Source organism: Amblyomma americanum, chromosome 1, assembly GCF_052857255.1.
Source record: "Amblyomma americanum isolate KBUSLIRL-KWMA chromosome 1, ASM5285725v1, whole genome shotgun sequence".
In the NCBI taxonomy this organism is placed as follows: Eukaryota; Metazoa; Arthropoda; class Arachnida; order Ixodida; family Ixodidae; genus Amblyomma; species Amblyomma americanum.
In genome coordinates, this window is record NC_135497.1 from 307,456,712 (window position 1) to 307,484,112 (window position 27,401).

Consider the following 27,401-nt stretch of genomic DNA (forward strand, 5'->3'; position numbering starts at 1 on the left):
TTAGTAAGCATGGGTCAGCCCCTTAATTGAGTCTACGCTCATTATATACTTTATAACTGAATTTCTTTTCCTGCGCAGTTTCGGTTTCGGATTTTGCAGGGGCTAACTTTCGGGCAGCCAGCGGGCTGCCCGAGTGCGATAAAGCGAAGAGGCCCAGTGGCTATGAAGAAGTAAAGTTAAGGCAATGTGCCGGGCACAAAGCCCGTAATATAACATGTGTTTCTTTAGTCGTTGTCTTTCCGGCTCCTGGTGCAGGGCGTTAGAGCTGGAACGAGCCAAGATGAAGAAACAGTGATAAAATTGCACTTTTCTTGTGCCTCACATGAGGCCAACACTACTTGTGGTTTGAAAAGCACTGTGCAGCAATTGAAACCGAAACCGAAACAAATTCAAAAGAAATTAATTTTTTAATATTTCCAGGCCCGGCCAAACTCCACGCAGTTACTCATGTTTACTGATGGCTTTTGCATCATTCCAAAGAAAGAACATGCCGCAGAGACATGTCTCAAACCCTCTGAACGGTTATGAACTCATAAGTCATGCCCTTAAATGAAAACAAATGCGCACTGTGGTGTACATTGATTGGGACATGCGCTGTGCTTATGATCCATGGTTCGCATCGCCTTCTCAGTTACCTAATTACTAATTACCACACTCATGATTACTCGTGTACGAATCGTGTACGTATCTCTACAATACTTCATTAAGTCGAAGACCACAGCGCATTCACTAGGTCCATCTTTATTCAGCATGAACCGACGAGCCGTTAGTCCATCTTTAAATGCGGCGGACTGTTGCCCGCTTTATGATTTTCCGCGACACTTCCCACCGGTTACTTCTAGTGTTTTTGCAGACAAATTTAGTTAATTCTTTGCCCACTCTGATTGTATTCTCTGACCGTATTTGTTTATGGGGTTTATGTACGAGGCATGTTTTGCTGCGCGTTTTCTGGTAGTCTTTTTTTCAACAGGGTTCTTATTTTCAGTGTCGCAAAAACGCTTGTACAAAGAGCTGATTTCGCTGCTTTTCTCTCCTCCTTATTACCGCTGAATGTACTTTGGATTGCCGGGACTTGATGTCCTTACGCCGGTGCGAAAAGTGTTACTATCAGCTTGCACTAAGACTTTCTTTTACCAGCTGCATACTGAAACACTTCCCCCTCAGGACTTGGCTGCACAAAAAGGGTATTTTTGTGGCATCTGTGAACTGCCGCCTCCCTGGTGTTCCTGAATCATTCTTGCTTTATCAACTGCGAGGATGCAGTCCTTTTTTGGGATGTCTTGCAACGGACCTTGAAAAAGCGAATTGATTTGACTTTTCACACCATACGATACCTGACTGGAGTGCAATGTGTTGATGAACGTTTTGATAAGTTTTTATGATTGGACTACATAGCTTAAGAAAAACGAATTATTGACCGGCCCTGTGAATCAGTTGTTTCTGCAAAATCTCATTTCTGCCGAAGGATTCTTCATCTCCGCAAAGTCTATGAACAGACCGACTTTAAACCGGAGTGGCGCTCTCTCTTGGTGATGTGCTCAGCCTTACCGCCCGTATGGTGTTCTATTGCTCTGTCTTTTTCAGATGTATTTCGTTTCGTGTCCAAAAGCTTTGTAAATAGTTCATGTGAATAGAACACATTTTCAGTGTAATGAACACAATGTGTATAAAAAAAAAGCCTTCGTGGCTTATGGGTAGCGTGTACATCTTTCAATGCGAAGGTGCTGGCTTCGACTGCCACCCAAACCTATGTTAACCGAATTTTCTTTTCAGCTCAGTTTTAGTAATTCCTTGCTCCCATCGGGATTTTTCGCTAACGGCCAACAACGCCGACGATGACGCTGGCTTTTCTGCGTGACGGGACCCTTTACGTGTTGAATAAATGAACAGCAAGAAAGCATTTCGCAGAGCGAGACATATACGTCAAGGGCCTATGCTGATTATAGAGTAATTTCCAGATGAAAAAAAGAAATTCGTCTCCGAAAAAGGTGGACAAAAAGCGCCTACACGAAGGGGAAAAGAACACGACGAACGCAGACTTACGACTGCACCGTGTGCGTGCTCATTCGCTGTTTTCCGAGATGAGCGCATATCGAGCAGTCGAAATTGCCGCCTTACTGAACCACGTTCGCATCTAGGTGCAGTATCAATGTGCACCGGTCTGTTCACTCTCATTTAGAATCACGATAATAACTGACCATAGAAGCGAGGTTTCAACGCGCTTTTATGACTTCGAGAAACGCAGACGAACGCCGTTTTACATTAGCACTATTAAAAGGAGGCGAGATGGGCTGCATATTTGTGTTGATTTAGAAGTCTTTTCATGTGTAAATGAATGCTCGTGTTCAATTCCGTTTACTTAGCACTATGAGAATCCAAATCCGAGAATCATTCTTACTTAGGTTTCAGAGAAAATGGACATGAGCTTAGTAATTTTTCAACAGAACACGGACGCAAAGAAAGCCTATAGCGATGACAGGACGTTATGTATTTTTTTCACTTTGAGTGCTTAATATTTAGCCTAAAAGGCATGAAAACAGCAGCCTTGCAACTGCAATCGGACAGGGCGCAACGCCGCCTCTGGAGAGAAAAAAAAAACCTGTCAAGTGGAGATAATGAAAATATAGACAAATAATATATATATATATATATATATATATATATATATATATATATATATATATATATATAATACATTATCCATGCATGATAGCACTTACAGCACTATATTCACAACCGGAGTAAAAACAACAAAAGACATGAAAGAGATGACATGGACTATGGGAAAACGTGAAAGACGAGCAGCAGAAAGGTTAATGTGTAACGAGAAGCGCCATTCAGCAACATATCATCGTCATCATTTATTATGCCTTAAAACACCCAAAAACTAATACATAAGGGGGTCGACATAAAAAAATATCAAGGCGAAATGAAAAAGCATCCATTTGCTTTGCTATATTAGTCCCCGTTGAAGGAGACAACGCAGTCGAAATCAATCCGGGGCCGTGCAATGTGGCGTCTCTCGTAGTCCACGTGCAGCTTCCCACATATAATGCCACTGTGAAGCCAAGATAACAACACACGATAACGAGGTCTGATTTCGGGACAATTCTTTGATGGGGTGATTTGGGGAGGGGCTATCCTGCTCACATAGTGCATTTATAAACGCTCTTTGTGGAAATATGGGGGCCAAATGTTGTTTTCCGATGGAAACTATCTCGCTCAGAATGACCAGTCCCCCCCCCCCCCCCCGCCCCCCCTAATGTTGCAATCCGTTCTAAATCTGACCATGCACGGTGTATCACAACGTTTACAAGTACTGAGTGAGCATGTTGGTTAAACGAGAACAACAAGAAAACAAATCAGCAAACGAATATGGATCTCTCATGTGCCATATCTGTAGGGCACAGGCAGCTTCTGAAAAACCAGAGCCGGTAACTGTATGCGGGTTGTTTAAAACTACGTTTTCATGAATTTTTAAAACACACGATCCGTAGTACGCCAAAGCCATTTTTACCTTGCTTTGACGGCCAGGCGAACAAAAAGGGCAAAGGCGAGAGTCGACGCGAATCCCATAATTAAATAACCAATTGTTGAACTTTTTAATTAAAGTAGTTTGCGCATATTTTTATAGCCGTTTTAGAGGAGGGGGCCATATCTTTAGACTATCCCATTCTGTGTAATTCTCGTAGGATGCCTGTGTTCCACCTGAAAGTAGAGAACTCACTACGGGCAATTGGTAATTATGCACATGCAAGACGGTGACGATCGACGCGAAACCCTTCCCTTGTGTGTCGCAGTCATTGTTGGTGACGTTTCTTCGATCGCGCTGGCATAAAGTGAAGTGACATTTTCAGCAGCTTCACCTGCTGCTTTACGCCGTCGCCAGAGAAACGACTATGACAACGCATTTGTTGTGTGTGTGCGTGCGCGCGCGTGTGTGTGCATTCGTGTTTAAAACTAAGAAGATGGATTTTTTGCTCTAAATTCCGTTAGGCAATTCCATACCATTCGGCAAGGAATGCAAGTTGGCAAGTTGGTTTGGGAGCATTGTAAAAGTGAACAGCGCAAAGTGGTGTATGTGTTCATTTCAGTGCGTTCTGTCTACTTAGAGCTGCCCACTTTTACAATGCCATTAATTTGGTATCTGGCTCTTTAGGGCTGAAAACAAATTAACAAGGAGTGTGGTTGTGCTCACAGTGTCTACAGCTGTTACGGGTTGTCAATAGCTATTCACGGCGCGAAGGACGGAAGTTGATCGGAACCCGCCCTTACGCGCTTGCACGTGACATTGTACGCCTAATCCATCGGGATCCATTATATAATCTCCATGGACCGCCCTGGAGTGCTTACGGCAAAGGCTGATAGCAAGTATTACGTTGCCGAACTAAAGTAGAAGGACGGCAGATTGGGCGAGTTGGTGCTCCATGGTAACAAGAAAATTCAAACAGCGCTAGACAACCGGACCAGCAAGAGGAGGAGACAAACTGAAGTGCCATACGTCTTCTAGCGGAGTTAACTTCCGAGCACCGACAGCCTGAGTATAACCAGGCACTTATGACCAAGCTGGACTCTCACTTCCCGAGTAAGGAGCTTGACTGGATGGTAACGGTGCCTATAAAACGGGTCCCGAGGAGTTGAAATCCGGGCGATAACTAAAAAAGCAGCATTTTCAGATTGCGCGGTTAAAGGGTCTATAGCATGGAGTGTATGAAGGCAAGTGGTTAGTTTAGTGCGACGCCCGTGGTGTGGTGGCTTTGTGGATATTTATTTATTTATTATAACACCTCAGGGCCAGAGGCGTTACAGAGGGGGAGTGGTAAGTATACAAAAATCGAGAGAAAAAAATACAATTGGTTACAATTGGTTTCGCGGAGCAGCTCATAATTATTAAGGCCAACAACTTCTGCGGAAGGTGGTTCCACAGTCGCGTTCGGTTCGCGGCAGGAATGATTGGGAGAAACATTTAGTGTTGCATGACACGATGCCGACTTTGTGAAGATTATCAATGCGATGGAACATATAAATTGGCTGGCGGATGAGGTGATCACGTAGATCGAGATGATGGAACAATTCGTGGAAAAGAACAATACACAACACTTTTCTACGCAGTGTCAGTGATGGCAGGCAGAGATTAGATATCATGGTAGATATAGAATACAGATGCAATTACTCGTTGGCATCCACCCAAGCGCCACCGTAAGGCTAACAAAGTAAACTATACAGCTTCCACAGAAGCTTCGTACTTCTATCATATTTGTGTGGAAGCTTTATAGCTTTCCTTTCTAACCGTATGGCTGGGCTTTGGTGGACGCCAATGAGGAATTACTTATTAGAAATCTACTCCACATTGGGGGATTCCTCTATATATTTGACCAAGATGGTCGATATACTCGCTGTGTGGTTGTAAGTAGGAAGAATAAAACGTACAGAATTATTTTCTGTTCTCATGTGTAGGATCCCATACTGGTGTCGTGAACTCGAGTTTTGATCGTGTTATTGTTTTATATAGCATTAGCTTCAAATCAGAAGGAACATTAAAAAGTTTGGACGTAAGTAGCGTAGCCTGCGATTAGCATTTTTAATTATGATCTCGGTGTGAAGAGACCAGTTAGAAGTAACGTGAATGCCGAGGCATTTATAGGACGAAACTGGTTCCAACGAAATGCTATCGATGTAGTTGGGTGTTGGGATGGAAGTTTTTTAGATACATGCGTGGCTTTACATTTGTTAATATTAAGTTGCATTAACCATTCCTTGCATCAGTTCCCTACAGTGATAATATCAGATCGAAGTAAAGCAATGTCGGTAGCGTTTGTTATTTCTTTAGAAATGACGCAATCATTAGCGAACAGGTGAATATGAAAGTCTACAAGAGAGGGGAGATCATTAAATTAGATTACAAACAATAAGGGTCCAAGAACTGAACCTTGTGGAACTCGTGAAGGCACCTCTGTAGAAGCGGAGTTATAAACGTTGGCACAAACAAATTGTGAGCGATTAAAAAGAAAGCACTCAATACATTTCAGTAAGTTACAACCAATATTTAGTTGCTTTAGTTTGTGAAGTAATAGTCTATGACATAACTCGTCGAAAGCTTTTGAAAGTCTCAGAATACACAGTAAACTACGTAGTGATGACAAGTCTAGAATATGGCCTAATGCATGTCTGAACATTTTTATTTTGTTTCACAAGACAAAGATTTCCAAAACCACGTTGCGCTGACGAAAAAAAAGAGTTCAATTCAAAAAAAGTAATAAGGTTGGCGAATATTATATGTTCGAGCACGTTAAAACAAGTACTGGTAAGGGAGATAGAACGATCATTACTAGGGGATGCTTTGCTGCCGGATTTGTAATCTGGAACCACCTTACCTATTTTCCATTCATTGGGTAGCGTAGATCGGTCAAGAGATTGCTGGAAAAGTTTTTTATCATTATGGAAGCATCAGAAGAAGTAATGTTTAAGAATTTTGAATTAATACTGTCATAACCCGGAGCAGAATGAACGCATAGTCCGTCAATAACCTTACTGACACCTGTTGAAGCAGCAGTTATAATTGAAGTGGTATGTTAAGGCTTATGCTCATCAGAGACGACCGTAAATTTGTCGGCAAATGTCCGGCTAAGAATAGTGGCACAAAGGTCGGAAGGATTGGGATCACCAAAAGGGTCGGTTAAAAGGGCTCCGAAATGCCTTCCAAGGAGAACACATCAACTCACTCAATCACTGCATTGTGTTGTCATGTACACCTGAGCCAAACGATACACTTCTACACGAAGCAGAAAACCCACAATCACGCGAGAAAGTTGGCGCGCCTTTTCCAGCTACTTTTTCATGCTCGCGCCCACCTCCGTCGCACCGCTCCTGCGTATACCAGTTCAGAGATGGCTATTGGTCAGATTCTTTCAGACGTCAGGCGGGCACCATGGCCGCTGCCAATAAGCGGCGGAGCTCCGGCGAGTAAGGAAGCTCCGCCCCCTGCGGTGGGGCCGACGGAGGAGCGCAGACCTTTCAGAGTGCAAAAAGTGAAGATAGGAGAGGGAAAGGCGCGAAGACGGCAAAATTCAAATTTTGACTACGATAACTCAACTTTACAAAGCGCATAAAAAAAATCCTTGCTGGAGGTCATTCGTGAAGCGGCATTCTTTAACATCACAGGCAGACCGCAACTTTATTATGAGCCCCTTTATGGCGATGCTGTCATCGGTCGAAGGGTTAATGGCTCGGGGGAATTTAACATTGATGGCTAGCGCAGAGGGCATTGCATGTAAGCAGAAGTATTTTTTAGCAAAATTTGAGTGGCTGCACATATGTGTTCGACGCCGCCGTATAGGAAACCAAACGTGCGCTGGTTGGTGAAAGCTTCGTGGTGCGGTAGAGGGGTTTCTTTTTGTTAGAGAAACGCTTAATGTGATTACTATACCAGATAGCGTTTGTGTGGGATGTAACGGTGCATTGAGGAATATACTGTTCGGTAAGTTGGATAAATAACTATAGCTGTGAACATGCTCCAGCTAGTTTTCGCTCTGAGGTTATGAAATCCACCAAGAAAAACATCAACAAAAGAGGATAGTTCATTGTTTATAACCTTAAATTTCGCTCTCTTGTAGTCACGTATTATTTTTTGCTTTTTATTAACTTTCAGAGGGGCGACATAAATGTCAGAATCTAGAAGCAAGCGGTCGCTAATCCCGACAGCTATGTAATTGATGAAACTATGCCTGGTTCGTTTGTCAGTATTAAACATAGAGTATTCACCGCGTTAGCTGTTATTCTAGTTTCTTGTGTGCTTATCTGCGCTGACGAGAATACTGTACACACATCTAAAAATTCACAATTTCAGGATAAGAACGGGGACAGCTAAGGGGATTCGGTGACCCATGTTATGTTCTGAAAATTAAAGTCACCAAATAAGAATAGCGGTGATGAAAGGAAGCGCCTTAAGACAATGTTAATGGCATTATAAAGTTCACTACTAAACGTAGGCGATGAGGAAGGTGGACGGTGCAGCATACCTCTATTACTACTTTCTGAAGATCAAGGGCGTTCTTTAATTCCCGTTGTCGTTTGAATGATGTCCTTATTTCTGTTTTTCAAGAAATTTCCGCATGCGTCCACAGTTTCCGCAGTCAAGTTCTTTACAACATGGCACCTCCCTGATCAAGCGTAAGTGCGCAGAAGGCGATGATATCATCGTATACGAGAAGCCCCGGAGCTTTACATTGAATTTCACGTCATCTTAGCGAGGACGCAGACTACGCCAAAGACTGCTTGTGCTGGCGTCGTAGCGTATGAGCTCAAAGCCACAACTCGTGTCGCTATTGCACCTTGTTCCGGTGATAGAGGCATACCTATGGCAGATAGTGGTTTTATTTCTCTATTATTGCTCGTGCTGAGCTGATGAGAAGAAAATTAAGCAAAGCTTTGTTGTTCCTCGTTTCTATATCGATCACTGACTAGTGCATTCTGTCAAGCGTATCCAGAATCTTTTGCTGAGGGAGAAACATTTCGGTGCATTCGGGATGCACGGACTGTTGGGCGAGTTGGTGCATTGCAAACACGTACAAACGCACAAAAACACAAACACACGAAGAAAGAGACTGAGACACCACGAGCGCTCGTGGTGTCTCAGTCTCTTTCTTCGTGTGTTTGTGTTTTTGTGCGTTTGTACGTGTTTGCATTCGAGATGTATTGTTTGGGAGAGAGAGAGAGAGAGATAAAACATCTATTATTTCATTGAAGTGTTCTACGAGTCAGGTAGGCGGACTCCTCAGTTCAGGACTCCGGTGGCTTGGGCGGATGCCTGGACCAGTCTGATGATGCGACACTGGTCCTCCAGATCATTGCTGGTCAGGGCTGCCTCCCACTGCTCGTATGATGTCTGTAATGTTTTTAGATGAGGTGGTTTTTGGGGACAATTCCAGGAAATGTGAAACAGCGGAGGCTTTTCGCCGCACCATGGACAGAAGGGGCTGTATTTGGAAGGGTGAATGAAGCGGGAAGAATACTCCGCGACACGTGAATTGCAATCTGGGCGCATAGGTGCTTTGTCTGCTAACGATCGCCTCATTTCAGCTCCGCCCACGGCAGTATACGTGAGTCCGACGCAGCTATGCGCTTCGGTTGCACATGAAGCGTTGTTGAGGATTTTTATCCCTGATAGTACAGGTTGCTATCGGCCACGTAGCGGTACCCAGGAGTTTGTTATGTTTCTTGTTACTCGTGAATCTGAATTTTGCCGATACGATGTTGGAAATAACAGACACGTTAGAACTAGCAGCATCCTGACAGTTGTTGAAGGGTTGAAGGATTGTTCAAAGACGAGGCTAGGTTAAAGGGAAAGGAAAATCTGATGCCACGATGCCTGCACTGTAAGAGCTGTGTCAGCAATAGCTGTTCACCTTTGTTGGAAAGAACAAAATGCCCATCGAAGCCAAAAACAAAGACGGATAGCGAAGTCATCGAGGCTTTCCACATCGCCAAAAGGGGTGACAAATGCGTCAGCTCCCCACCTTTATCATTATCGAGAAAAGAGATTGAACTCTTTGGAGGGCACCTCCGTGCTCTCTATCGGTCTTAATGCATACGTGACATTGTTATTCCCTTGTTATTTTGTTTGTCACTGTCACATGTACACTTCATCTGCAAATGTATTTTGTTTTTTGTTATGTTGAAGGCCCTCAAAAGGCTCCTGCTTTCACGCAATAAACTAGTGGGAAGTCTGCGCCTTGTGTGGCCCTGTTTGTGCCTCGTCTGGTCGTGCCTCTTTTTGGCGCAGTTTTAAAATGACTTAACTTTTCCCTGGCCTCGCGCTCAGCTTATACAGAAAGGAAAAAGCGTCATCCTAAAAGCGAATTCTGGTTACGCAGTTCATCGCATCACACTGTCTCAGCGTCTGTCATTTTCCTTCGCAGAGGAGGTTATGCAGGCACCTGTCGTTCAAAGCAGGCAAAAAAAAAAAGAAATCTAGCACAAGCAGAGTTCTATGAACAAAGGATAAAGGCTAATGCTACAAAAAAGATGGGAAAGCGCCAGCAGATGTACCCTTGTTTCAGTGCGTACTGTACATAACCTACAGATAAATGAGCTGCACTTTCCGGGAATTTATTGCTTGCCTAGATATAGGAGCGCCCTTTGCACCCGGTGCTTATTCATGTGTTGATTTGGATTCGGACGCCTTTGTTCATTGCTTTATCGTCCCCTTTTGTTTATCTTATGCTGCCACATATAACCTTACTTATCTTCGTTGGCTTGAGCTGATAATCTAACTATAAACCCTTTGCCGCACCTCGTTTTTGTTTGTGGACGCGACTTTGCAACTTTTTTTCGCAGTGTACAGATCTGTCCTCACGAAGTCAGTGATGCCGGCAGCATTATAAATCCCAGCGGGACAGAATGGTGGGGCCATTGCGTGCCTAGAAAAAAGAATCGCCTTCCAAAAATCACAAATAAATATGGACATCGCGAAATTCTATGGTGCGCTTGGGAAGTAGGATGATGATGATGATGATGATGAAGTTTACTGTTGCTGAGTTTTCTTTGCGGAAGCAGCTTCGGATTATAACAAAAATAACAATTGAGTGTAAGTGTTTTTTTTAAGGTTAGGGCTGCAATTAGATGAGCGTCGAAGTGTGCGCCGCGCGTGAATTCTTTTTTGAGCCATTTATGCTACTGTTGTGGAATAGGTGGTTCAAAATATATGAACACAAATTTTGACATTTTTCTCGACAGTAGACGATAATGCGGGAGTGGAGCGGATAAGCACGTATCTCAATCACTGAAAATTTTGCTAGCGCCTGACGCGGATGCCGCTTCTGTACCACGCGGTATAATATGTATAGTTCATGGTTAGCAACAAAGAAAACGCAGATTGCTTGAGATCAAAATGTCTAGTCTACAAATTGACGAATTGACCAACTGAGCAACCACGGCGGCCGTCCAGTCTTCTACATTTTTATGTTGCGTGCAACCTGACCTTCAGAGTGTTCACCATTGCCACGCACGTGCATTACGGCGGACGGAGTACCGGAGTGTAACGTGAAATGTAATCGAATGGTGATGGCAGAAGCTGTGCGCAGAGACCTCTTATGCTACATATGATAGTAAGACTGCCAAACCCGAGGCCCTCGCTAAGCTATTCAGCAGACAGAAGTATTGGAAAGAGGGGCTCATTATGGCGTTCAAATGCAGGAAGCCAACAGTCACAAGGCATGTTTGAAAATAGTCCAGCTTATTAACAATCTTTATTTACGCTTCGTTGTGTATTACACGTATTATCATTTGTTGGTTGCTATATGGACGCTTCTAGAGGGTGAGTGGCGGCGGGGTTCTTGCTGTCTGACCCGGCTCTAATTTCAGTTATTTATTTACACGCCACATTTCAACTGGCGCGTGGCGTACTCTGAAATTCGAGCACGCTGTATGCTTCCGCAAGCTGCATCTGTCTAAGAGAACGTAGCTTCGAAGCAGAAAGAGTTAAAGGACCCAATTTTTGTAAAACTTTGACATTTGTATGCAGTCGGGATTCAGCGAATCTCCCGTATTGAACCCCCATCTTGGTACTGGTATCTCGTACTGCTCATTTGCGTCGCATGAAAGAGGCCACAGCGCATCACTTGTTGCCACCGGTGGTGGAGCTCATTCATCGAGCATGAATCACTGACGTGCATGTCGGAAAACAATGCTCGCGACCTCCGACAGATAACGCGCGTGACGAATAAATCGACAAGTTACAATCCGGCACTCTCAATTAATGGATTCGTTGCGTGCGTTATTGAAAACCAATTCATTAAGTGAACATGCGCTTGACGATCGCATTTAATCGATCGTGCTAAATAAATAGCGGACGTGAAGCAGATGCCCGATTTCGGAAATGAGAAATAATGACAGAGGCTACCGGCGACTGCAAACACAAAAGCGAGATAACGACACCTGGAAATAAAGAGAAGAGAGTATAAAACGGACGGGATTCGGACTGTAGCTCTCAGGCAGCGAAGCCGGATTGCGTGGTCCGGCCCTGTATTAGGCGTAGGAAAGCCACGTATTTGGTATGATTTGCCTCTCTGAACAATCAGTCGCAAGCTAGAGAAGCCGCGGGGCAGCCACCGGTGCTAGTTGGTGAACAGGCGCGTCGGGACTTCGGACGCGACTATGGCGAACAGAAAGCTGTACACGCTGTTCGGCTTCTGCCCCGAACTGGACTGGAGGCCGACGGCCTTCGTGGGGCCGATACCGCCTGACAGGGTATGCACATCCTGCGGCCGAATTCCCATGAGCGGCTTGCTGCTGCCGTGCCAGGACCTCGTGTGCCTGCCTTGCTTCGAGAGGGACGAAACCTGCCCCGTCCACGAAACCGCGTTCCCGGAGGAGGATATCCAGACGACGACGTTCTCGCTCCAGCACATGATGCAGCGCAAGGTACGGAACGATGTCTTTAGTCTTATTTATGCTGAGTTGTGATAGGAATGCCTTACTTTTGACCACAAAAATGTAAGTACGCGGAAATTAACCCATTGCAAGCAGTATAACGCACTGCTTTGACCAGGCAGCCGTAATGCTGTCATAGATTTCGCATTCTTTTCCTGTGTAATATAAAATGTGAAACTACGACGCTGATTGTGGTTTATCGATTTGTCTCTTTCAATGCATTGCACACGTCTAGTCTTCTGCTTTCGCGGTCATGTGAAAGCAGAAGATTGGACAGCCTTCGACGTAGTTCAGTTGGTAGAGTACCGGACGCGAACTTCGAAGGTCGTGGGTTCAGATCCCACCGGTGTAATGGGGTTGTTTTTTCTTCTGCTTACTTATCAATTGCACAGTTAATTTATGCTTAATCAACACCACAAATTGAAAGAACATCACCTATGCTCTTTGGTTTCGGCGACTGTCGGCTTCCATCATGCATGTCATAACGAGCGCCTCTTTTTCCTTCTCTTGTCGGCTGAATAACTAACTAACTAACTAACTAACTAACTAACTAACTAACTAACTAACTAACTAACTAACTAACTAACTAACTAACTAACTAACTAACTAACTAACTAACTAACTAACTAACTAACTAACTAACTAACTAACTAACTAACTAACTAACTAACTAACTAACTAACTAACTAACTAACTGACTGACTGACTAATCAGCTAACTAACTAAATGATGATTGTGGTGGACTGACGACAATGAGTACATGACCACGAGGGGGAATGCTGCGTATACGATAGTTCTACCATTTGATAGGACCGACCATAATTATTGCACACCTCCAGGTTCAACCTGCGACACTGGTCGCACCTACGGTCGCTTCACTTCACTCCTGAATGAATTTAGCCTCATGTCGCGACAGGCCCTGCAGAAGCCTTGATTTTAGCTGGTTACTTTTCAAGGTTTAAGGATTTTTCCTGAATGCTACGACCTTCAACAATATTAAGACAGATTTAGCAAGCTACATCCAAATTGCTGCAGTAAATACTCAAGGTGTCTTTCTCGAAGGCACTTTTCTACCTGAAATTGACGTCACATTGCAGCTTCTCTTTCCAATTGTGCGTATGAATACTCTACGTCGTGCTTAACGTCTGCAATTCCAGGTGCATTACTTTTATTACGCGGGTATGGCTGAGTGGCCAAAGGAACAAAATTGGCTGTATCACTGCATGCTCGCTGCGAATCACATACTTGTGGTTGGCACTGCTCGGCAGTCGCTAGTGATCTCAGAGAAAGAGGTAAACGGTTGCAGGACGTGGTCGTTCTCTCTTTTGGTAAGAGAGAACAAAGTAAAGAAAAAAAAAGTGGCGATGATAAGCCTGATACCACTGCAGAGGCACATAACTCACACTGGCCTTCTTGAAGCGACGCGTTTCGTTCGGTGTTCGTGTTGCCGCGTGGGCTTAAAGTCAATGCTTATCTTTGTGAAAAGGTAGCAAAAAAGATTCACTTTCCAGAGCCCTCGCCAAGATCCGCATATATATGTAGAGCACTACAGCCTTTGTCAAAAGTTTGAAACCCAGAGAAGGGGATGGGGGGGGGGGGGGGAGATGGGTTGGTTCTAAGCCGTGTAGTGTGGCTCTTGTAGCATACGTGGAAGTTCCAACTTTTGGAGAGGGGAGGATCAGTCCTCCTCTTTAACTTCAAGAGATCTGCTACCCTAGGGATGCATAGTGAGTCCCAAGGCCCGGCTCGGAAGCAAACTCTCCTGGGCTGTAAACTTTTGACAAAGGATGTACATTTCTGTTTGTTCAGAGCAGGAGCAGGTTAGAAACGAAACATGCTTAATCATATGCTTATGCCTTTTGTCGGTTCCAGTTCGAGAGAACGACGCGAATAATGGCACCTGATATTGTAATACCGCCTATTTTTGCCATTCAAAGACGTTTGACGAATTTCTCGTGCAACGGAATAGCTATTGCTTAGTATCACGTGTTATGCAAGGCATAAAAAAACGACTTTTAGGATGCTTCAATGTCGCAATTGGCTTACAAAGGCAGAAAGTAACTGACTTGCACGAAGAGAAGAAATATATATATATATATATATATATATATATATATATATATATATATATATATATATATATATATATATATATATATATATATGTACACACTCCTTCATTGCTGAATTGGAGAAGAGGCGTCTCATCTCCTTCCAGGGAAAGGTGTAATTTTATTCACTTATTCACTGGCAGACCAATCGGAAGCTGGCCACACTGGGCATCATTGTCATCTGATGTGGACCTTGTTCTGCGGATCGCAGTGACGTAGCTTTCGGGCGTATGTTGTGGGCTTGAAATTGCAAGTATATAAAAGAAGAACAAGCACCACTGCTTCAAAGCTGGTTCTCTCCCCGTGTTCTAGATAATGCCTACCAGGCGCTGCTAATTGTCAGCAGCATTTTCCGCAGCACACAGTCCACGCGTTTTGCGGAAAAGTGGAGGGGATAACGGGGCAGGACATGGAAGTCTACTGCGTCTACTGATCTATGGTAAGGTGAATACGGACGAGGGGAAGATTTCCCAACTGTCATTTTCTTTTTGCAGGTGTATTGCTGGAACTCAAGCAAAGGCTGCGACGCCGTGGGGGCGCTATCCTTCATGCTCGACCATCACGAAAAGAACTGTCCTTTTGGCTCTGCACCAGCACACGCCGAGAAGAGCACGGCTGAGCTTGGGCAACACCACTCCAACCCGGAACGCCTTACGGTGCCAAGACGTGAACAACGCCCAGAGACCGTACTTAAGGAAGTGTGTGGCGTCACACCAAGGAAAGAGAGGCCCTCAGAAGATAGCGGCGTAGCTAGTCTTAGCGACTTCGTGGTAAAAAACGATGAAACCAGTTCCACGACATCGCATTCAATCACGGTTTCAACGCATGCGGGTAGACTGAGCGAACGGTTGCACAGCTCAGTCAGGATCCAGGTGGACACTCGGTCGACACGAGATACCGCTGCTCGGGAAGCCGCCGAAAGTAGATCGAGGAAGATTAGCGCAACGAGGGCTCCGCAGCAACGAACATATGAACCCACACGGAGCGCTTTTGAAAACGTGCTCGAGCACAGACGAAGCAGTACTGCAGAGCCGCTTAACTCTAACCTGCCAAATGACGCTGAACAATACCAGCGCCGGCGCACCAGATCCAACAATGATTCTGCCAGCAACGAAAGCGCCGCTTTTCTGGCCCCTCGACGGGCCGCAAGCACTGCTCCACGCTCTAAACCTCAGCAAGGAGGGACGTCGAGTCGCATCAGCGAAAGCATGGGAATGAGAGCTACCGAAGCACTGGAAACAGTTTCAAATAGCGCAAAACCACCTGGGGACGCCAGTGCAGAAGGTGCTATTTTAGAAAATAATCCGAACGAGCCCTTCCTATCTAGACAGTTTCAGGAAGCAGAACTGTGCCAGTCCTCGGACGTATTAGGTATTAAAAGGGAGGGCCGTAGTGGTTACACGGAAGCCATACTGCCCGGCAGCTGCGGAAGCACTCAAAGACCCCTTGGCGAAGGACCCTCAGGCACAACCGTCACATCCCTTGTATCTGATGACAGCCGGATGAGCCACGAGGGCTCGAGAGAGAATGAACCGCCGGATAACAATGCACTGAGAGCTCTTGACCATCATGCTACAGACACAACTAACGAGAGAAACGAATACGATATTTCTCAATCTTCTAGAGCATCAGAAAGCTCGGGCGAATATGAAGAGTCACTGGAAGACACGGAGTCAAGTGAAGATTTCAGTAGCACTGCGCAAGAACAGGAAACAGGCTACCAGGGATGCCGCGGTGTGCCTGCAGCGCCTTCGGAGGATACAAGAAATACGGCGGAAGACGACACGAAACCGGAACGACCACATGACTGTGAAGTGGTCCCTCAAGCGACCAGCTGCAATGGGACTGCGCAAGACCGACCGGTTCGCGTGGAAGCTGCGAGCGCGCGTACGCCACTGAAAAAAGTCAGTGACCAGATAAAATATATTGTAAGCGGGCCTTTTTTTAGAGCACCAGTGGCTGAGAATGAGAGAGACAGAACTCTGGAAGACTACGCGGAGTCTTTCAGTCACAAGAATAAAGGCAGTGCGCCTGAGGCTCACTTTAAAGGCGAGTTGTTTGCACCGGACAAAGCGGAATCTGCAGCATTGGAGTCACTGGAAAGGACGCTTGCAGAGCGCCGAAAGGCTGTAGACATCCGGATGATGGGTGGAAGAGTGGAGTGCTCTGAACTAGGATCGGGGGTTCCTTCTACAACACGACAACTGCCAGAAATAGGCGTATCAGAATGTGAGAAGCGAACTGAATGCCTTGACTGTTCAACCAGCCACGCTTTACGTTCAGTTACTGACCCCCCTGGACCATGCAGAGAAACAGAGAGAAGTGCTATTGCAAAGGAGGCGACGACAAATGATCCTGTGTTGTCATCAGGCCAAGAAACAGCAAAAGGATTACATAGTGAACTGCTGCGTCGCGAGCACGGCGGACACAACGCTACGCCTGTCCTTGTCGATGGCCATGAAGCTTTTTCTTCCGTGGAGCCTATAAATGATCATTTAGGGAGTTTGCTAAAAGACACGAGTGAAAAAATACCGCAGCAAGGATTGGGGGTTGGGATTTCTAGCAATAGCAAAACGAGAGAATTGCTGGATTTCTCAGTTTTTGAATCGCGAAAATTGCTTCCTTTTCACCAAAGAGGCCAACATTACAAGAAAGGAAAAGATTTTTGCAGCGCTTCTACGAACTCTGACAACTCAGTGCCTAGTTTAACAGTGTCCGAAACGACAGTGAGTGGACCAGAAGTTGAACAGCCTGAAAACTTAGGCACAAACTTCCCGCCATCAGGAAGCCACAGTGTGGTTGAGAGGAACGGCTCCCAACTATCAAATCACGCTGACGAGGAGAAAACGTCTGAGGGTCACCGTTACCTTGAGCAGAACTCTTCACACCACCTCAGCAAGGAAGCCTTCGGAAAGCTAAATACAAGCAGCCTACAATCAGCGACCGGTTGTGTAGGAATAGGGAAGGCGTTCCTCGACTCTGAGAGCATGACTGACAATGTGAACTTTTCCGCCATGCTTAGCAAGCTAAACGAAGCTATCGAAATCGTTTCCAAAGGAAAGCAGTTTCCGCGAGGCGACGACGAATCAAGAAGCACAAGCTCTGATGAAGAAATGATGCAGGAGTCGGTCAAGAAGTTTGTCTATGCCGACGCACTGAATAGCCAAAGCAATCACAGGGGTGCTGATCAGCACATTCAATTAATGCGCGAGAATCGGTGTTCGGAAACAGCTTCAGCCGGTGATTCAGAAGCCACTCACTCGGCTTGCCCACAAAATGCAGGACAGGAAAGCAACAGAGTGCCATCAAAAGAAGACACGGTTGAAGAAGTCGAAAAGAAAGACCGCGAGCCGTCGCGGGCTTCCATCTGCGATAACAGACTGAGTCCCAGCGTCGAAAGCGTCACCCGGTCATCCGAGGCACCTTTATCCAGCTCCTTCAGCCGAAAATCCACGATGTGCTGCACTCAAGAGGAAAGCAGCTGTACTGAGAAAAATAGTGGCGCGAGGAAAGTCGTGAACACGGAAGTGCAAAGCTCGCAGCTGGTTCGTCGAAGCGTGACGTTTGCAGAAGCTGGACTCTCTGTAGGCGGGGGAATGGAACAAACAGAAATTCCCGCAGCGTTCGGCACGCCATGCACGCAAAGTAGTGAAAACTACGCGGCAGCTGGGTTAATTAGAGAAAAGGCAGGAGAGGCAGCGACCACATGTCAAGACTTGAAACCGTGCAGGCGCACGTCAGAAAATGAACAAGACACCAACTTGCGCAGTGAGATATCGCCCATGGTCGAAAGCCCCAGTGAGTGCAAAGAAATCAAGACTGAGTACCTTAAGGCCTTGATGACTACGAAGCTTGGTTTAGACGCCGTTTTGACAGCTACAAAGGAAACCCTCGGCCACCACTCAAAAAACACTGCTGTTCTGCAGAAACTTCAAGAGGAAATTCGAAGTAGGACCTGTGATGTAGTAAACGTGTGCAAGGCGATGTTGCACAGCTCCTTCGGAAACAGGGAGTCGTTCGAGTGGTACATAAACAACTGTGATGAAGTGAAGAATCGGGTAATGCAAATCAATTACCTTTCGCTGGGAGTTTCCTCTCCACACTATTTCTGTGGGTACAACATCCGACCGAGCGTTTTCCTTCGAAAGAGGAAGGGCATCGTCGAGATCCACCCTGAGCTAACTTTGCACAAGGGTGTGTACGACGACTTCATAAGCTGGCCTTTTGAAGGGAAGTTTAGGTTTGTGATTGTGCACCCTTCTGACGCAACAGAAGACGTGGCTGTCGACATGGACGACCATGACAATGGATCGGTTCCATTCGCGTTCAGGAAACCGAAAGCCATGAGGAACATCGCAGTTTATGCGCAAAGGTACCACTCGTTCCAAGACATCGAAAACAGAGGCTTTGTTTGCGATAACAGACTTCGTCTTAGGTTCGAAGTTTTCTCGTCTTCGCAACACTGTCCAGGAATCAGCAGTTGCGCCAGCCAAGCATAATTTACTGCCATCGACAGCCGTGAAGCATGGCGCGAACAATGACTCAAGTTTAGAGGGGCAGGTACTTTTCATTCGTTGAATTTGTTAGTTTACCAAAATTCATAATATAATTGAAACATTCTCAAGTGAGCAAATAATCAAAACTTCCAGCATATTTTGCATATGAGCTTTAATCGAGGAATGAAATACGATTGCTCAATAAAATGAATATTGCATTGAATTGTTCTCATGCATTTTGTCATGGTAACAACCTGCGTCGCGCGCATGGCACAGGCGCTGTTCTGATAGCGTGCCTATTGGGAGCGTAGAACTTAACGGTGATAAAAGTTCACTTTTACGGCAGTTTATTGAATATCAGTTTGGGCCCGCGTATTGCAAACTTTTTTTCAGAATTCATTCTCTCTTCTATTTCAATTAGTCAAAAGTCCTTTAATACCAGATCCAGACAATTAAATTGCTTGCTATAGCTCTAATGCCTCAGGCGGCAGCAACAAATGAGGTATAAAAAATAAACACTGGTAAATGAATCGATGTAAAAGACAGCCACTTGGAGTTCAATTCGGGACAGTAAGTAAGTGAATATCAATAAAAATCAAATCGCATTTTATTCGATAGCCACCGCGGTGGCTCCGTCGTTATAGTGCTTGGCTGCTAACCCGAAAGGCGCGGGTTCGATTCCAGCCACGGTGGTCGCATTTCGATGCAGGTGAAATGCATCGCACAGTACACGGGCCTCTAAAGAGGCCCGTGTACTAACTGTGTGATGTAAGTGCACACTAAAAAAACCTACGCGGTCGAAATTACCCCGAGTCCTCCCCTGTGGCGTCCCTCATAGCCTATGTTGCTTGAGTCGTTAAACGCCATAAAAGAATAAAAACCATTATATTCTCTATTCAATACGGAAATAGCGTCAAGGTGTGTAAGGCATAAAAATGAATGTTTCAGACAAAAGAAAAGAAAAGACTGATTTTGGTGCTCGTGAAGCACAATCGCAAACGTGCACGAAACATTCCGTGCACGCAATCACCGAAACTGATGTTTTCATTCGAGTGTCATACTTATGAGGATCTTTGCAATGCATCACAAAGTCATCCCTTCATCCGTAAGCGATTGCGTGTGTGTAAGCATAATGAGTGCACGAACTTGGGGTAGACAATGACATTTTTACCGCACTTCATGCGTTTCCCCACGCTATCCAGGGCACACAGTGGTTCGAGAGTATAGCAAAAGTTGTGCTCCCAATCTATCAGCGCGCGACGAAAGCTCAACACAGGTATGCTATGGAGCAGGATAGCTTGGTCGCTTTACCACGTTGTCTTGAATCACGCGGCGCAAGAATGTTGAGCTTGGGCGGCGCTCCCCCTTCTGCTCATCTTAGCGCAGGAAGTTGCCTTAAGCCAGCAAAATTCCCCATGGAAACTGCCGTCAGCTGTTCAGGACGCATGAATTATAAATATGAGGGAAAACGACAAGGGTTCACAAGACATGCACGAAGCGGTGTTCTATTCCGGGGAATAGTAACAAAGCCTCTTCAGCGTTTATGGGCTCAAACGCACAGTATCTTTTAAAGTGTGTTTGTTTCAGTCTGTGATCTAATGGTCATGAAACTGGTTATCAGTAAACATGACGTGAAGCAACCGTCTAACTCTCGGAGGCCAACACCTCAACCTCATTGTCAGGGTGGAGACGGAGTAAGTGAAAGAATGAAGACGGAAAGGGGCGCTGTAGTGGAGAGCTCCGGAATAACTTCGATCGCCCGCGGTTCTTTATCGCGCACTGCAACATTCATGAAACTGGCATTAATGTCATATGGACGCCGCGGCATAATCGGATGGGGACGTATTCTTGATAGCTACTGTGTACCACACATAAAACCCGCTAGTAACACCTTCTATTAGGGCAGAAAGCCCTGCCACAGCTGAAATTACACGGCTATTAAACACCAACACAGACTCGGTAAAACGGTCCACGTTATCACAGACTCATAGCAAGGTTGCCGTCATAATATGGCCGGTAGACTCCAGAAAAGAGCAGTAGAACTCCGTGCTGCTATGCTAACCCCTTTACAAGAACGCCGCCCAATTACTTGGACAGCAGCTCATGCCGGGTTAGAGGGCAACGAGGCGGATCATAACCTAGCTCCAGCGCTAATTAACCGAGCGGGTCCCTCCCATCCTCACCTCACGCCCCTTCCGTTCTCATGTAGCGAACGACCAGAAACACTACGTCTTAACCACACAAAAAGCTAAGTGCAGCAGATGCTGTTACTTGGCGCCAAATACAGACAAACTCATTTTGAAACCGACATAAATGCAATAAAATGTATCCTAATCAATACCCTGACTCCTGTCCCTGGTGTGGACGCAAACCCTACACTTTTCCACGTTACGTGGGGGCATGCGTGCAAGCCTGAACCTTTAAAGACGACACATTTGATGCTCAACTGACTAGCGTATCCTTGAAACATCCGCTAAAGCTCCTCTATCAGGTTCGTGAAGCAGCTAAGGCCACTGGAGTTCTGGAATGAGATTCCCACCCGTGTAATTCTCATGCAATGCTCAAGACCAGTTTCTCAATTAAGATTATTCTCTCTATTCTATCGTGCACTGGCATTTCGGCCGCCGCGGCTGATATTTGTTCCCGCGTCTTCGAGCTCAGCAGCCAAACGCCATAGATACTAAGCGACGGCTGAGGGTAAGCAGCCAAACGCCATAGATACTAAGCGACGGCTGAGGGTAGTCATATAATTAGAGAAGGATAATGTTAAACCGAAGCACGGGCATTAGAGCTAACAAGCTTATTGTGACGACTGAGAGCGACACGCCCCATCACGAAAGGAAACGAAGAAAGAAAACTATGGCAGCTGACGAAATCGGCGTATCCACTGGAAAAGAGCGAAGCGGACGGCGTAAAGTACGGGCGTTTGCTAGGAATCAATAATGTTTTACGCAGAGACATAACAAAACCAGACGGCATGGGACTGCAAGTGCACCTGAATCCATGGCCGTGAAGATACATGAGCACAAAGCACCCACGGGGCGAGGAGAACGGTATGCGACGACACCCACCTCCGTGCGGCCTCGAAGGGGGAGACAGGGGGACTCGAGTTTTGACGCCGGTGTAGGAAAAACGCCCTGAGGCTGCCTCCCTAGAGCGACGCATCCTAGCAACGATCCGGGGCGTCGAGACGCTCCTTCGGCTACGCTCCGCAGGCCCCGGCGAGGTCTCCTCCAGCGACATTCCTCACCACCATCAACCTTATGTGGCGGTTGGACTGTTTTCACTACTCTTAATTCGGTTGCTTTATGAAATCAGAGGACTGTAATTAGGACTATTTGGCGTAATTCTAAACACCACCTGCGTGTGGCGACTCTGCCTGATTTGTCTTATTCATCTATGTGATGTAAACACTTCTCTTTTAGTTTTATTGTTGGTGATCTTTTCATTAAACTTCTTTTGCGAGACGTACACCTCTCTGGTATTTTGACTCACGTCCTAGATATCTTATGCAATATTAGTTCTGGCGTATATCAACAGTGCCTACCACGCAAGGCTAGCGAGTATTGGTTCGCCCAAATGAGCAGCTAAAAATTTTCGAAGGTTTCCAAAAAAGATGGGAAAGAAATGAAATTTCAGCGAATTCCCGTCTGGTTCAGTTAAAAAACTGCTCTATGACGTGCCAAGTTCCGTAATATTGTGCGCACATGGTTGGTTCAATGCTTAGGAGAATCCCCCAAGGTGGAGAAGATTTGTAATAAGGGACTAATTACTCATTACCATCCACCCAAGTGCAGCCATGCCGGGTTCTAACCTCGGACCAAAAACTGCGAAGTTTCAGTGGAAGCTGCACAGCTTTCCTTTGTAGCTGTATGGCTGCACTTGGGTGGATGCTAATGAGTAATTATTATCTTGTTATGTGTGCATGTTTTCCTTTTCCTCACTTTTGTTACGAGACAATTTGATCGGTGTTTGCATTATCGTACGGGTAGAATTAAGGGAGGGAGAGTCGGGACGACCAAAAAGCTTCAACACCATTGACACTTCGTTATCGTGGTACTTTTTATGTGTGGCAATAAGGTGCCCCAAACCTGTGAATGATCTGAGGTTGCGACCTCCGACGTAGGCTGATAGCGTCGCTGTCTTGGCTGTGTTATATGCTGAGAACGTGGTGTCAGAAAAGGTTGGGATTATGTCGGTGTTGAGTTTCAGATCACGAGGATGAATTACTTCGGCTTACATTTCTGAAAGTAAACAGATTCTCTCGGCTCTATAGTGTAAAAACCACGCTGGTGAGCAGTGTTGCCAGTTATTTCATTTTGTAGTTATAGCTACCGGCGGCTCACTTACTTGGGCTGACGCATACGTATTGGGCAGTCTTTTCAATCTAGACGTTTATAAACAGAACAGGCTTGTTTGGACGAAGAAGAAAGAAAAAAAAAGAGGTCCTCAACACGGTGCCCAGGAACGGTGAAAACGTCATCATATGACCCTAGGCATTAAAGGAGCCTTTTATAGCGTAAGCCACGAGGCAATAATGGAGGGACTGAATAACACCAACTGCGGCAAGAGAAAACAGGACTACGTGCGAGCCTTCCTATCGGAGCGAACAGGAACCGTGGGGCTCGGAGACATGAGAAGCGACATTTTCAACACGCCCAACAAGAGAAATCCGCAAGGCTCAGTCATCTCGCCGATACGTTTTAACATCGCAATGATTGGCCTAGACCAGAAACTGGAAAAAGTCGAAGGCATACAAAACGCCATGTATGCGGATGACATTACAGTCTGGGTCAACTGGGCCAAAAAGAAGGAAAACGACAAGAAGCGGCAACTTGCGTGCAGCAGTAGGTCAAGGAGAGAGGCCTTGCATGCTCCACCGAGAAGTCAGAGATCCTAAGAATACGAAAGGGAACGAGGTCGAACGACAGCATCGACGCCTACCTAGAGGTACAAAAAGATACCGGAACAGGAAACAACACGAATACTGGGCATGTAGATCCAAATCAACAGACGATATGGGTACACAGCCAACATCGTCAAACAAGGAACAGAGCAAGTCAGCAGAGTGATCACCAGAGTGTCACAGAGGAGAAGTGGCATGAAAGAGGTAGACACGATAAAGCTGGTCAGGAGCCTAGTGATCAGCAGAGTCACCTACTCCCTCCCTTACGACGCCATGATCAAAAGTGAGAGGGACCAAGCCGAGGCCATCATAAGAAAAGCGTACAAGAGAGCCCTCCACCTACCAAGAAACACACCGACGGAGAAGCTAATGAAACTGGGCATCTACGACACCTTTGAATAACTGAACGAAGCACAGCTGGGGGCACAACTGCACAGGCTCCAGCAGACTTCCTCTGGCCGAAAGCTCCTTAAAAGACTTGGATACAAGAAAATAGAGGAAATAGAGGACAGAACAGCTACCATCCCGGACAGCTATCGCCAGACACTAAAAGTAGGACCTCTACCAAAAAATATGGACCCAAACCTACACGCAGCTAGGAGACAAGCGCGGGCGAAATACGTCGAGAAACACCTAGCCACAAAACAAAACACAGTATACACGGATGCCGCCCTATACCCGTGGGAACGTACCACAATAATACATAGAGTTGCATTGACAATAGCGACCCAATTACATACGCAACCCTAAGGAACTGTACGGTAGCAGAGGGGGAAGAAGTGGCTGCGGCTCTAGCAGCTGCGGAGGGCTACCGAACGGGCAAATTCCTAACAATACTCACAGATTCCAAGGAAGCATGCCGGAAATATACAAATGGCAGAATAAACAAAAAAGCCCTGCAAATCCTCCTCAAAGCGGGGCCTCCAAAAAAATCGACACAACACACTATATTCTGGATACCAGGACACACTGGAATAGAGGGAAACCTAAGGGCTGATAGCCTTGCTCGCGAGCTTACATACTGAGTGGAGCTAGAAATGGTCCCAACGATCTATATCACGGTAGAACCGACGTATGCAGAACTATTAAATTACCACAGGGGCAAAAGATTAGTATATCCACCGACACACACATCACTAACGCAACACGAAGCAGTTAGCTGGCGAAGATTGCAAACCGGAACCTTCCCGAATTTACAAACTCTGCACAAAATGTGTCCCAATCAATACAAGGACACATTTCCGTACTGTGGAGCAACCCCCTCGCTATATCACATTACATGGGAGTGCAGGAACAAGTTCCCACTTCACAGATTAGAAAATCCGAGTGCGGAGAAGTGGGAGAGCTTGCTCTCCAGCGGAGAGTCAGCCCAGAGAAGACTGGTGCAACACGACCAAAGAGTAGCAAAGCTCAGCGGTGCCCTGGAACAGGGGCGCCGACCGCATGGAACAGAAGATCCTTCCTTAAAATGGAAGGTATCTGTTAGCCGCTGAATAACTCAGTAAATAGCGCAATAATTTTTTTCCATTCCATTTCATTGGAGCGTTAGAGTTCTGCCGGCTCCAGCGCTGGCAGCTTTTTTTTTCAAGCCCGACAAAAAAAAACAAAACCGCCCGAACTCTAAAGCGGCTGAGCCATTGCAGCGGGTCGCTAATAAAGCGAGCAGATTGATTGCGGGTTATCTCCCGATTTCTGTGCCGACGGCCAGTGAGGACACAAACAATGCAGAGTGACATGCCAGACTCTATAGTTCCACAGCACACGACCATTCCTCTCAAAATATAGCATGAACGCATCGCCCGTATAGCGATTATGGCGTTTTGCGACTTGAACAGACACTGGAGACAACAGAATCCAATTATTATTATTATAAAAATAAATTATGTGGCTGTCCATAGTTATCATGATACTTGTTCGCAAGCAAAGGATGGATTTATTGCTGAAAAAAAGCATAACATTAGGAAATTAAATTTTTTTTCTCGTACTCTATTCACACTCGTGAGAAAAATACCGATACAGACTCGATGATAACCGTTAGGAAGTGCATGGCAGTGCTGTTTAGCCTCAGGGATCTGCACGAGAAAGACTGGCTTGACGCCCCGCACTTTGCTTGCGAAAATGGCCGGGGGGGGGGGGGGGGGGCGGTGGTTATTGCAATTCATTTTTCTTTTACAATGTCTGCTTTATAAAATCAGTGAGAGTGGTCTCCTTAGTTGTCATTAGAACGCTGCAATCTGTCCATAGAGGTCAACTACATTTTTTTTTCAGTGTTAATTTAATACGTGTGCGCGGGTACATTTGCAGCTCACGGCGCGACCTCATTTTTACGCAAGCGAAATAAAAAAAACCTGTACTTAGATTTCAGCACGCGTTAGGGCACCCCAGAAGGTCGAATTTATTCGAGAGCCTTCAACCACAGCATCGTGGACAAGTGCATAGCTCTGCAACCAGATATTACGCCAATTACTGTATTTTTTGTAACTAGCCGTGGCCTGAAAACATCGTTGTCACAGTAAATGTGAACTCTTTAGACACTAAACTGAACAAACAGTATTGGGGAGCTTGTCTTAAACGGGACACTGCAGTGGCCCGGATAAATGCCAAGATGGCAAAGTGCCAGTTTTTTTTTAAGACAAGGGTCAGCTAACGGAGCCCTAGGTTGCCGTTATTAGGACTAATCAGCGTCCAGAAGCGGCGCAGGCACCGATGAAACGTCGCCAGTCGCAGCTTGCCCAAAATTCATGCAGCGGAGAGGCAGGTGAGAAACTGCCCAGTAGGGTCGGCAACAGCTTGAAGAAAGAGCGTTGGTGAGCTAGGCTTGAAAGTGAAATTTATTTCTTTTACTCATAAAGATGTGAGTGGGCTAGATGAAAATAAGTCTTTCTTGTGTTCAGGTGAGCCCGCAATACAACACAGTCTTTTTTTTTTTTTGAAGCGGCAAACTACAAGAAACTTTGTACCTGCAGAGGCATATTGTCTCCTGATAGCCTTTTATAAACTTTTGATTGAAATGACGCCAGACAGAATTCGTCGGTAGGCCCTTAGACGTTCCTGCTATGAACGGGAGAATCGTTAGTTGAGGCTAGTAGTTGAGCTACTTGGACGGCCGCAGTACGAGGCATGGTGGCATCGAAAGTGGTGGCATAACATGTCTAGCTTGTAGACGTCGTATCATCAGTATGTGCTTGTTTCATAAATTTTATTACACCTCACTTCGTCATCCGCCCTACATCAATCCGCCGGCACTCATTTCCCCCCGCATTATTCATCCCTTTCAAGTTGCCCGGCCTCGTACGCGTACTACTACATTTGCATCGTCATCCTGTCCACGTTCAGCCACGGACTGGAACAGCCTTCCACACGACATCGCCGCAATCACCTGTCCAACAACATTTGTGAATTGTTTAGAGACCATATTTAACAGCGAATAATTTATGTACCTTACGTGTTTTCTTTGTT

The 27,401-nt window shown here is 45.8% G+C and overlaps 1 protein-coding gene across 1 annotated transcript; it reads left to right on the top strand.

Moving 5' to 3' along the window:
- Positions 1 to 11,981: 11,981 nt before the first annotated feature.
- On the top strand, positions 11,982 to 19,259 carry LOC144115337 (uncharacterized). The gene is made up of 2 exons (XM_077649680.1): positions 11,982 to 12,420; positions 15,035 to 19,259. Exons 1-2 carry the CDS (start codon positions 12,154 to 12,156, stop codon positions 19,037 to 19,039), a joined length of 4,272 nt encoding a protein of 1,423 aa, XP_077505806.1. The 5' UTR covers positions 11,982 to 12,153; the 3' UTR covers positions 19,040 to 19,259.
- The last annotated feature ends 8,142 nt before the right edge of the window (positions 19,260 to 27,401 follow it).

Bases quoted from the DNA above. Each gene is read 5' to 3' on its own strand.
- LOC144115337 (XM_077649680.1), top strand. From the start codon at position 12,154: ATGGCGAACAGAAAGCTGTACACGCTGTTCGGCTTCTGCCCCGAACTG. The intron at 12,421-15,034 runs GTACGGAACGAT...TTCTTTTTGCAG, and splicing joins AGCACATGATGCAGCGCAAG to GTGTATTGCTGGAACTCAAG.